The sequence below is a fragment of the Diceros bicornis genome, chromosome 23 (assembly GCF_020826845.1).
Source record: "Diceros bicornis minor isolate mBicDic1 chromosome 23, mDicBic1.mat.cur, whole genome shotgun sequence".
Classification (NCBI taxonomy): Eukaryota; Metazoa; Chordata; class Mammalia; order Perissodactyla; family Rhinocerotidae; genus Diceros; species Diceros bicornis.
Window position 1 is genome coordinate 51,368,773 of NC_080762.1, and position 12,824 is coordinate 51,381,596.

Below are 12,824 nucleotides of genomic sequence, written 5' to 3' on the forward strand. Positions count from 1 at the left end.
TTCTGATATATTGTTAAGTTTTTAAAAAGCAGATTATGGAACATTATTATAATAAATTACCATTTGTGTAAAGAAAAAAGAGCTTATATAAGCATGTTAAAATCTGGAAAAATAATCTCTATTAAGAATGAGAGATGAGATTATGGGGAGATTTTTGCTTCATTGTACTTTTTGTTACTTTTTAAATGCTAATGTATTATAAGAAGAATCTATATCCATTTAATAAAATAAAAATAATTGAATACAAGGTAACAAAAAAGTAAACATCTTAAAAATTTTACCATGAAAGATGTCTTAAGGCAAGAATGTAATTCCCAATTAGTTAAGAACCTGATTATGTCATGTGTGCTACATATTTTTTATCATTGTGGAGTTGGGGAGGAGTGGTGAGTGGAATAAAACAAAAGACTGGAACTAATAGACAGCAATTAGTATCATCAACATTTTCTCCATTTTCTGTTAAGTATTATCCACTTAGCAAAATTTACTTCTGTAAGATTGAGGGTCTTTCTCTGGTTCTTCTTTATCAGACTACTTCTTTTTTTTTTTTTTTTTTTTTGTGAGGAGATCAGCCCTGAGCTAACATCCGCCAATCCTCCTCTTTTTTTGCTGAGGAAGACGGCCCTGGGCTAACATCCGTGCCCATCCTCCTCCACCTTATATGGGACGCCGCCACAGCATGGCTCACCAAGCAGTGCGTCGGTGCGCGCCCGGGATCCGAACCAGCGAACCCCGGGCCGCCGCAGCGGAGCGCGCGCACTCAACCGCTTGCGCCACCGGGCCGGCCCCCAGACTACTTCTTTTCACTCCTGATTCAACAGGCTGCCAGGTTCACTTTTCTTTGAAAGCACAGGTTGCTGACAGTATTGCCAACGTGGAAAGGTGGAAACACAGAAAAAAAAATAGATAGCTTGATTCATATTGTTAACTCTGTAAACATATAAGCTGTAAGACATTTAAAAATATTTTGCTATTTTATATAAAATCATTTGTATTACAATCATCTTCTTAGTTTTTGCAGATAACTGTATCCTATTTGTATTCAACCCACAACAAAGAATTCTCTGTTCTCAAAATTTTGCAGATATTATCAATACTTGTACTTGATATTGTTCTGTCATGACGCCACCAAGATCTTGGTTAGATGGCTGTCACTCCAGATGAGTGGACAGGCAGGTCTCCCTCCCTCTGCACAAACAGCCTAGGTGGGTTTTGGTGTTTGTTGGTCACCGGTACTTGTAAACTACTTAAGAATTGAGTACCAGATTGTTAGTCTCCATGTTGGGTAATAGGGCTCCAGAGAGGGTAAGTTCTAGGGCTCTGGTTCTTGGTGTATGTTTGGACAGCTCATAAATGCAAACAAACATATTACTCTTCCAGGTGGAATGTGGAGGAAGTATAAGTGTCACTCCTGACTTACATTTGTCATCGCTTGTCTAGGATTTTCTTATATGAGACAGGCGCCCCCTAGTGAATAGAGGGACTGAAGTTGGCCTCCACTATAAGAGAGGCTGGGGAAACAGCTGAGGCAGTTTTAACAATTTCACATTGTATTAAACAAGATGCTGAGGTTTCGTGTATGTGAACGCAGGTGAGGGTGGGGATCTGTTCTCAGTAAAAAGCATGCAGGATTTCACAATAGAGAAGAAGTAATCAATTTTCTAGATGAAGTTTGGAAATTTCAAACTAATCCAAACTTTGCTAGATCATCAAAGTATATGAGTAGATCATTGATCTTGATCCACCTGCCAAATGTAGAAACTTCACTGGACTTTTTTTATATAGCTACTAGAATCTGTCTGAAACATATAACTTGGGGTTGAGACTTGAGAAACTATAATTTCAATCCAAAAAACTTTAATCTGGCAAATACATTTGATAAATTACATTTTATTTGGTTAATTTCAAGAATAGAGCATTTAATGCAGACTGGTTCCTTGAGTGATATAATAAATCAGTTACTTTTAATTATCTTCTCTCCGTAAATTTCCTGCACTTATAATGGTCTTTATTATGCTTGAAAGACATATAAACTGTAATTTTTCATCATCCAGCACTGAGTTAGGTCCTCAACAAGGAACCAAAAATAATTTTTATCCTGTAGGATACTTCCAATATAAAATACAGTCAAAGAATATATAGCCAGGTTAACTGGAAAATAAAGAAATCAAATAAATATGATAAAAGCATTCACATTATTGTAACTGTCCAAGGGCAGAAACAATCACACACTTGACTCAGTGGCCTTTAAATGTCGCCTCCTAAATCAACAGTTGGAGAAAAGATTAAACAAAAAGTAGGTGACCTCTTTAAATAAAAATTAGGTGAAAAGGTTACTGGACTGTTCTCAAAGGTCTTGTTTGATGTCAGAAACTATCAAATTATGAATTGTATGTAGTATATTTTTGTTATTTTGCAAGGGTTCACTTTTCAGGGGTAGAGTTTCCTATTTCCTCCCACCTTCTTGTCTAAACAATTTTTTAGAATAAAAAATTACTTTTTCCTGTCTCGCCTAGATTGCCCCTTGTTCCCTGAGCAATTACCCTTTAAGATTCACCGCAAATCCTTCAGGTCCAAGCGGACTTCAACTGTAAGGCCCCTCTAGGCCCTCCCTCTTCTCTGAACTCCTAATGGCTTCATTTAACACAATTATATTGCTTTGACTAATTCATGTATATTAAAAGTGTCTACAGCACACCGAGTAGACCCCAAAGTCCATTCTCCATCATTGTAGCATGGAAGACAAACATCCCTTCACTTATGTAGAGGGATAACTTGTGCATTTCCCTTGTCACGGTGACAATCATGTGCTGGTGTGGGTGCAGGAAACAGAACACAAGGTAAATCGAGGTGGGTGACAGATAAGGACCAAAACACCTCGTCCATCTCATCTTGGCCCAGACGCACCCCGGGCCGACGCGAGGTTACCCGTGGAAAGGCGGCGTACTCCTCCTCAAGAGCCTGATGCCGGGGAGGGAGGCGGGGAAGGAGCTTGGGGAGACTCGCGGGGGAAGGCGACACGCAGAAGCCCACGTGTTTTGGCTCCGGCGCGACCGCGGAAGGGGGAACGAGGAGCGCGGGGCGCGCGCCTGCGCGGACCCGGCTCCGGCCGCCCCCCGACGGCGGCATCCCTGCGCGCGAGTCCCCGCGCGCGGGCGGGAGGAGGGGCGCGCCGGCCCCTCCGCCCCGCGCGCGCTCACGTGACGCGGGCCCAGGAGATTGGAGCGGCTGCGGCGCGAGGAGGCAGGCTGGTGCAGTGCCCGGCGCTCACGGCAGGGTCTCCTTCTCCTCCTCCTCCGGGGAGCCTTGACGGCACCTTCTCCTCCGCCCGGCTCGCAGCCGCCGCATCCCCGCCGCCGCGGCGCCCCGAGGAGGAGGAGAAGACGCGGCTGGGCCGCCGCCGTGAGAGGGGTCCCCGGCTGCCGCTCCCTACCTCGGCCGTCGCCCCCGAGGTCACCCCTCCCGCGGGGTCTCCGCTTTCTCCTCGCGCCGCCACCAGCGCCCGCTTACCGCCGCGATGGGGCTCCTGGACTCGGAGCCAGGCAGTGTCCTGAACGTGGTGTCCACGGCGCTCAACGACACCGTGGAATTCTACCGCTGGACCTGGTCCATCGCAGGTAAAGCCGCCGCTTCCCCATCTGCGCCCAGCCCTGCGGGACACACCGGTCCCCGCCTCGGAGCGCCCCGGCCCTGCAGCCCCACCGCCTGCGGCTCTTGGGATGCTGCGGATCAGAGGCGGCGCCGGGCGCGGGGGCCGCGGTCGGGCACTGGTTAATCTGATCCGAACGTTAAGGCCTCCTCCCCCCGACGCGACGCTCGCAGGGTTTTCCTCTGAGCTGCCACCATCTCTCATCAGCTCCTCGGATGCAGGAGCTGACACATCAGATGGAGGCTGTGCAGCTAAGGGCTCGTCGCAGGAACCGCCCCACCCTGTGCTCCCGCATCTCCCCTCATCTGACAGTTCTAACTGAGGCGCGGGATTGGTTTTAACATTTAATAATATTGCGCACGGAGAGATGGCTGGAGGAGGGGGAGGCTCCATTGGTGGCTGTCTCTGCGTCTTCGCCCTCCTGGTTGCTTTGACACAACCTGCTAATATTTTCTAGTCTAGCTCATCCATCTACAGTATAATTTGGAACGAAAAGTAAAAAGCCATTGTTTGGCCCCTTGAACCTTGAAGAATGCTGGTTTCTGAGGCCTCTTCAACAGCACATCCGTTTGAACTGTTGTCTGTAACCGCTTGCGCAGTGCAGTGCGGTCAGGGGGAGGGGGAGGCTAAAACACTGGGAAAGAAAGAAGTCTTTACGAAGAGGGTCTCTACAGCAGCACCTAGAGGTTGTCCCAGAAGCCTACATATATACGGTTTTCTTAAATCAGCAAACTTTTCCCTTTAGCTGTTGCAGTTTATTTGACAGGGCTGTCAGTTGGTTGATTTATGCAGCTCTTCTGGCGGGAGCACCTGTAATATGTTATTTTTACATTTACCATTTGTTTGCTTCATTTGCTTCACTTGCTTTTGGTTTTAAAGAATTTAAAAGTTTTTGAAATAAAAAATAATGTTAACAGGATTTTGGAAATGATCTTATGATTTAAAATTTTCTAGTCCTTTTGCGGTATTGCACTGCATCTCAGCAGTGGAGGAAATCCACGTTCCGCCGTATGACTCTGCCTTCCGTCCCTAGAACTGAAAATATATTCCTGTAGTGTTTGTATTTGTTGTTAGAGTAAATGGGGTAGTGGGTACAGCATGAGAACAGTACAATACATGGAATATATGTTGTGGAGAAAATGTGTTGCTGGAATGATTTCTGTGTGAGATAAAATGATTCTTTGACATTGATGTGGCTTTAACTTCTTTAGAAAAGTGTGTTTTAGTGTGTTTTTTTCTAGATCTCAATATTGAGAAATAAGCTATTTAATTAGCCATTGCAATTGAAAATGGTTAAAAGGCAGTTTTTAGTGGATTTTTTCCTTTTTATGTCTTTTTTCTATGTACTCTTACACGGAGGATATGCTGTACCTACAAAAACTGGGCAAGATGCACCCTTCCCTTCATCTCTGTGATTTTGGTTATTTGAACATTGCATCAGGGTTTCCCATTACACAATCGGTCAGAGCTGAACATCAGACTAGCTCTTTGGCAGGTAATTGCACTTTGCATACTTGAGAACTCAGACATTGTTGAGGTCCTCCAATCTTGGTATAGCGCCACACCTGGACGTTCTCATTCCTGTCTGTCATTCCCTTCCTATCGCAGAGCTTTCCCATCTCTTGTGTCTCAGAAAGAACAACTGAGAGCAAAGGTAGACTACACCTTTCTGTGATGGTTCCTAATGATGTTTGGGTAAAAAATATCGTGAATGAAATAGGAAATTTTGTGCAGTTGCCTCATGTGAAGGCTTGCTACTAGCGTGTGAAGGGCATATAAAATAATATCATATTGTGGCCCAAGCCTTAGAAGTGAGAGTAGCCACTGGAACACAAGTGACCTCTCACTCACAGGTGGGAGGGGAGGTATTGGCCCATGCCCTGGCTATCCACTTAACGAAACCTGAGACAGCTTCCTTGCTTTCTGTAACGAGCTACTAGTGTAGGTGGATGGTATTTCTTAACCAGCATAGAGGCTTAGTGGGATATAGTCTGTTGTGGCTTGCTGCTGGGTAAGGAGGAATATTTTTCAGATTGAGGCAGAATAGACCTGAAACCTGTGGTATCCCATTTCCTTTCCCTGCCTCCCCCCTCCTTTCCGTGCTCTCCACCTTCCTTTTCTTTGCCTCCTTCACACTGTTCCAACCCCAAGAGGATCTCCTCTCACTACAATTTCGTGAAAATCTGGGTGAAGGAGTTTCGAAGTAGAAAAATGAGGCTGAAGAAAAAGTTGATGAGTCAGATGTTTGGAAAGAGGGGGAAATAAGAATGGGTGGAGAGAAAGATGATCTTGAGAAATAGTGGGGTGAGTGTGGGGAAAGGATACAGATTATTCAGGGAGAGCAGGAAATGAGCAAGGAGCTGTGCCATGAGTGCTCCCGTTCCCAAGACTGTGGTTATATGCACAGTCCTGTACAGATCCTCTACAGATCTGTAGAGTATATTTGATGATCCAAGAGATTTTTGCCCTAGGGAAAACAGTTTCTGGAGAAATATCATTTTGAGCAATTATATCAAATGGTGCTATTTAATAAAGCATGTCCAAAGCAATGTTTGAAAAGTGGACTTTTCAATGGCGCATATCTAGCAAATACAGAATATGGTCCGTAGTGTATTAACACAGAAGATGTTACTGTTACTATATTATTAACACTTTATACATTGGAATTTAAACTTTGAAAGAGATGTACTTTTAGAAAAGCAGCAAAAATAATTTTCTACTTCTCTATATTATATTTTTAGATACTTTGAACAAGTAAGTTAATCTTGGTTTATTTTATATATAGAGAGAGACTGATGTGAGACTTTATACCTATTAGTGGTATGGGAATAGGTCCTCTGATGTCATTGTGTTTGTTTTCTTCTTCTATTCTTTCACTTTATGAGTACATTAAAATTATTAGCACTGGCATCCTGGTCACAAAGTGTATATCTAATCAAGAAAAGTTGTATCGAAATTTTTTAAACAGATGCATCTAAATATTCCCCAATCTATAAATACCCAAATTATCTACATTATCCATTGCATTCACTGATTATTTTAATAAGTACTTATTGGTAGCCTTTTGTGTAACTGACATTTAGCCTAGAAATGTCTTGGAAAGCCAGTGTGCCCACGGTAAGGCCAGGTGTCTCCTGAGCCACCATATTTCTTTTTGATCACATGTTTTTAAACAGCCATTGTTCGTGGAGTATGTATACACGTGCACGTGTGTGTGGGGGGGTGGTTGGCATTGCTCTCTGTTCACATTTTGGTGAAAAATTTATGTCTATTTGAGAGTTGAAGTTAGAGCATAAAAGGCCAGCGTAGCTGGGTCCTTAAATTCACTTTGGAGGGAGCAGAAGGGAGAAGGGGATGAGTGGTACAGGAGGAGGAAGGATTCCTATAAGAGATAAAATTTGAAGGCTAGGCTTATATAATCATTCATTCTTTCCACACGACTCGCCATGTGCAGGCACAGTACTGGGCTCTGGGGAGAGACTGAAGACACTTGGTCACTGCCCCCGTGCAGCTTACGAAGTCTAGGGGTCATGGCTGTGGTCTGAGGTGGTGTGATCTGTCAGTCAGGCCTCCCTGGGGGCTAGGGAAGGTCAGAAAAGTCCTGCTCTACTCTTCTCATCTCTGCTTCTGTCTTTACTGCAATCTTGAGTTGTGACGAGAACATGCGAGCTCTATTTTTAGAATCTTGTAGCTGTTTCACCATGTGAAGTTGATGTGGCTGCTGTCCGAGAGTACTTGGATAGGTAGACTAAGGAAAAGGGTGTCAGAGACTGAAAATGCATGGAAACTGGGAATGTGCTTAAGGGCCAGTGAGTCATCTGGTTTGCCAAGACTGGGGCTTGAAGTCAGCTGGGATGGGAGCAGGTCGGTCCCAGGAGTGCTAGGCCCCAGACACCGTGTGTCTTACACTGTACAGTGTAGTTACATTAGTTTTATTATTCGTCATAGTCAGTGTTTGGTTCTTCATCCATGTTATGTCTAGAATAGGTTTTGTTTTTTTGGTTGGTCCAGCCTGGGAACCCTGTCACCATTTTTGACGTTTCTTTGAGAAAAGACCTTCTAAGTTCCAGGCAGCTAATTCAAGACGAGTGGAGCAGTACCAGTTCTGAATGTGGGATCTCCCTTGGTTGGTGTTTTAGTGATTTTCTAGAATTATCCTTCTCTCATAACCTCCCTGAAGACTCTAGCAAGTCCATGCCATTTTAGAGTTCTGTTTGTTTGTTTGGTTCTTGTTATTCCCTTCACTGAGGTCTGGGTCTGCTGGACTGTAGTGGCTGATACTCTTGTCTGTTCCCCAAGAGCACAGAGCAGAACATCCTATCGCAGATGGAATTCTAGGAGGGTCAAACAGTGCAGATTCTAAAACTGGTGTCAGGACACAGTTTTCCATAGTCAGATTCTTTGGCTTAGAGAGACGTGGTTTTAAGAATTACAGAGATAATTATATCAGACAATGCTTTTCTGATCTTAAGAGCCGGAAAGAAGCTGGTCATCCTTTTAAAATTCAATTTGGTTTATTTTTTTCTCAAGTCATATGATAATGTCATTAGTAAGTAATTTAATATTATTAATATAAGGTTTATTTTGGATTTATTGAGTCACTTGTTAATTTGAATTAGATATATATTAGCACATAGAGAAGAGTTGCATAATGGAATTTGTCTTTTCTCACTTTGGATGGCTCTTTTGTCCTTTTCAATATCAGAACATCCTCCTGTTCACAAAACAAGGTGCTGTTGTTTTATTTTCCCTTGCAATGAGAATGTACTAGAATCCATTTTTAAAAATCATGTGGGTTTGGACTTTTAGAAAAGAGAAGGGAGGAAATACATGGCCTTTCAAACACCAGTTTCCAAATTTCCATTCTGACGTGGTCAGGCCGCATTTCCCCACCCACAGACCTGCAACTCCCTCCAACTTGGGTAACTCGCCCTTGAGTAAAATGTGTGCGTGTCCAACTTTGTGTTTCCCATCACACTGCTCCTTTTGCCTCTACTGCCCTTCCCGCTGTCTGCCTCTGCAGATGCGCTTTCGCCAGGGCCCAGCGCCGCATCCCTCCTTCACAAAGCGTTCTTGGCTATGGTACCCGCAGCGGGTCCTTCCTTCATCTGGTCCCCTTGCCCTTGGCACTTCCTTGTGTAAGTCTTTGTGCCATTCTTTCTCTGACTCTCTTGTTTTGAACTGTTTAAACCTTCATTATCATTTACTTTTTCACTTCTTTGTATTTTTCTCCCCAGCGCTAGGGAGTGCCACATATATTTGTTGATTTGATATGTATCAAGAGATGACCCCCTTAATCTAACATAATTTCAAATAGACACTAATAAAGTTTTGAACCACACTAAATTACAGATAGTTTTTTTAATGATCTTTATCATAAGTTAGTCATAAATTCAATGACGACTAAATTTAATGAAGAAATCAAACCATTAAATCATTTATTAGCATAAAATAGTTACTTTCAAGAGATATAAAATCAGATACGATTCTTCTGTCTTCATTGTCTCTGCGGAAGCACTGTTGTGTGTGTGGATGTGAGGAGGGCGGCAGGGAACAGAGAATGGAAAGAACTCTGGCCCGGGGTTCAGATGACCCAGGCTTTAGTCCTGGATCTCTGCTCATTAGCTGGGAGAGTTTGGGCAGGTCCGTTTGCTTTTCTAACCTCAACTTTTTTCATCTGTAAATTGAGACAGTTGAATTAGGTAGTCTCTAAGGTCTGACCTGGCTCTAAAATTCTGGATACAGATGCAACTTGTAAAAATTCTTTAGATAGGTAAAGCAATTTCAGATAAACAGACGTTAATCAGTAATTCAAAAGCCTCATTTGATGCAATAATTCCAATCATTTCCAATGAAACTGTTATCAGTGCTGCCCAAATAGTAAAAATAACAGATTCATATTTAGACTTTTTTACTTTCTCTTATCTGCTCCATAAGAAATAGGTAAAGGAAGAGAAAAACAAAGGGATACAGATATTTCAGCACCTGCTTTCACACAGCACTGTGTTTGCTGCCATGATACTGTACCTATTTAATTATCTAGATATTCCTTGAATAACCACGAGTTAACTATTTCGTCAAAAGCAGGAGCAATACATTAAAGAATAAGTTTATTATACATTATTTATGTAATGTATACCATTATACATTACGTTTATTATGTAATATGCAGCTTATGAGTGTGGCTTGTTACATGGTCTTGGGCAAGTTATTCATGATTCTTTTGGTCTCATATTTCTACCTAACCATGAGAAGATTGAAACTCATGATCTCCTAAGGCCACTTGATTGAATCTTTATAGTATCTCCTATAAAGCAGTGGCTTAGATAGTCTAAACTTAATCTTACTTTATAGTTTTCTATAGAAAATGCAAAACTTGGTCATATATCATTACAAAAGATTTTCAATTATAGGCACTTTATCTTTGAGCATTTCTAACAACTTTGGAAGTATGGCTTAAAATTTTAGTAAAATTGCTAAGAATGTGTGGGTCCTAAAATACGGGGAAAACAAAAGAAACGAAATGATGTTGGTGTATGTTCCTTAACCAAAATGTTAATTTTAAAATGTTACTTTTGTCGTATATTTTTCTTCATGGAATGTTGTCATTCTTAAACAAATACGTCGGTATGGTATTTTATTTGTGATTACATTTTAATTAGAATGTAAGTCTTGGAATTTGAAAGCAGGTGCATGAATCCACTGCAGGAATCAGTTACTCACTGTTAGGTGTAATCATGTAAAGGCATTTGTGGTTTTGAACTGGAGTATTCAGAAGGAATAAGCTTCTCTGTTTCATTTTATTTGTTTATCGAATGAAAACTTAAGCACAGGTATGTATTGTTAAAGAATTTCATATGTTTTTGCACACTCATGTTCATAGTGGCATTGTTCATGATAGCCAAGAGGTGCAGGCAACCCAAATGTCAAGTGATGGATGAATGGATAAACTAGATGTGGTATAGACATGCAGTGGAATGTTACTCAGCCTTAAAAGGAAAGAAACTCTGACATATGCTGCAACATAGATGAGCTTTGAGGACATTATGTTAAGTGAAATAAGCCAGTCCCAAAAAGACAAATAGTGATGATTCCACTTATGTGAGGTCTCTAAAGTAGTCCGATTCATAGGAACAGAAAGTAGAGTGGTGGTTGCCAGGGGCTGGGGGCCTGGGGAGTTTTTGTTTAATGGGTCTAGAGGTTCAGTTTTGCAAGATGAAAAAGTTCTGGAGATTGGTTTCACAACAATGTGAATATACTTAACACAAACTGTATACTTAAAAAAGTGATTAAGATGGTAAATTTTATATTACATGTTTTTTACCACAATTAAAAAAAAAGAATTTCATATATTATGGAATTAATATGATAGCACCTCTAGATTTAATCTTTCTTCAGTGTTCAATGGTAAAATAACTGATTCTTTTTTCAGCTTATAGTAAAATGGCCTTATAAAGACAATGCATACCTGTTGCCTTAAAAAGGTACCCAAGGGGCTGGGAAGTAGCAGATAACAGGGAAGACAACCTTGCCTTTGTATTTTGCTTTACAGTTTTACCAAGAACCTCAGACAACCCTGGAGATAGACCTGGCAGGCACTGTTATTTCCATATGTTGGAAGTCCCTGTGTCCTGGAAGCTAAGTAACTTGTGGATGAGCGCTGTAGTGGAAATGGGTCTAAATGGGTTGTTTTGTTTCCCCATCACACTAGCCAAAGCAATAATCAATCCTCTGACCTGTGTGTCTTCTCTTATTTTACCTTATCTTATAACGCTAGCTTATCTATATAGTATCGCTATTTAGAATACTAAATCTGAACAAAGTCGTAATACCCCCAGAGATAATCTAAAGAGACGTCGGAAATGCTCAAAGGTACTGTAAGGGCTGTTGTATGAGATTAAACTAAAAAGTGATATTTATTTATATAAATTTATATATTTATACCATATATATGAATATATATAATTTACATATAAAATATAAAAAGTGGTATTTAGCTTGAGAAGATGAAGTTGACTTCCATATGATGGAGTAGATAGGACGATAAAAAAGTATATTCAAAGTGAGGTATGAAATTGTTTGGCAAATTTCATAATACAACTAGAAACTATTGTTAATTAGTGAAAAGGAATAAATTCAGGATCAACAGTATTTTACCCAGTGGATATTCAGCTTATAGAACTGTTAGCAAGAGAATATTTTGTCCAAAGTCTCCAGTAAAACACACATACACACTCCGATGGTATCTTCAGTCTTTTTTTGCTAAAGGGAAACACCATTTCAATTTTCTTAAAACCTTAAGATCATTGGCAGCACTAAGGGGGGATGTTTGGACTTTAAACCCCCAGATTAGCACAGGGAGGCAGTTTTATGAATGCTTTTTCTGAGAATCTCAGCAAAATGTGAAAATGGGGTCAGAAGGAAAACTCTGTATCTGCATTCCATCTTGGCTTCCAGGATGTGAGGCGTCATTCTTCTGTATCAGATGTATTTATGAATAAAATGTATATTTTTCCCCCAGACCTCTTATTGCCCCACATCCCCCTGCTGCCCGGCATTGTTTCGCTTTTCCCTATGAACTAGCTTTTACAAATATGTCCTTTTTTTAACCATGAATTTAGATAATCATCTGCACATGGTGAAACTCTGCATTTATTGAGCTTCTAGTATAGGACCGTCCTGGGCTGTAAAATGTTGTAGTATGCGTTCTGTACACCTAATCTCACTTAATGTTCACAGCATCCCCATAAGGTAGGTATTGTTTAGCCATTCTGTGATGAAGAATAGACTTAAAACTACGCAGCTGGAAATAACAGTGCTGGGATGGAGTCAGGACCTTTCTCCTTCTCACATCGGTGACCTTCTCATGATGTGGCACGGCCTCCCTGTTCATCCCACAAATACTGTTTTATTGCCTCCTAATAATAGTGAACATGTATGGGATGCTTGCTGAGTGCCAGGCGCTATGTCCAATGCTTTATATGTATAATCACATTCAATCCTCGTCTTCCTGTGGGCTGAATACCATTGTTACCCCCGCTTTCCAAGTGAGTATACTGACTTTCCTTGAATCTTATCCATCTGGTACTAACCCTCCCACATTAAACCTCAGAGTAATCAGTCTTCAGCTTGACTCACACATTAATTCACTCATCTCATCTATGTTCTTGTCTTT

General features: G+C 41.4%; 1 protein-coding gene across 1 annotated transcript in view; it reads left to right on the forward strand.

The window, feature by feature from the left end:
• Positions 1–3,244: 3,244 nt before the first annotated feature.
• The window catches only part of ELOVL4 (ELOVL fatty acid elongase 4), a 30,994-nt gene continuing 21,414 nt past the window's right edge, over positions 3,245–12,824 (forward strand). The window contains exon 1 of the mRNA XM_058566732.1: positions 3,245–3,617. Coding sequence (XP_058422715.1) covers positions 3,518–3,617 — 100 coding nt within the window. The 5' untranslated portion in view covers positions 3,245–3,517. The remainder of the gene's footprint in view (positions 3,618–12,824) is intronic.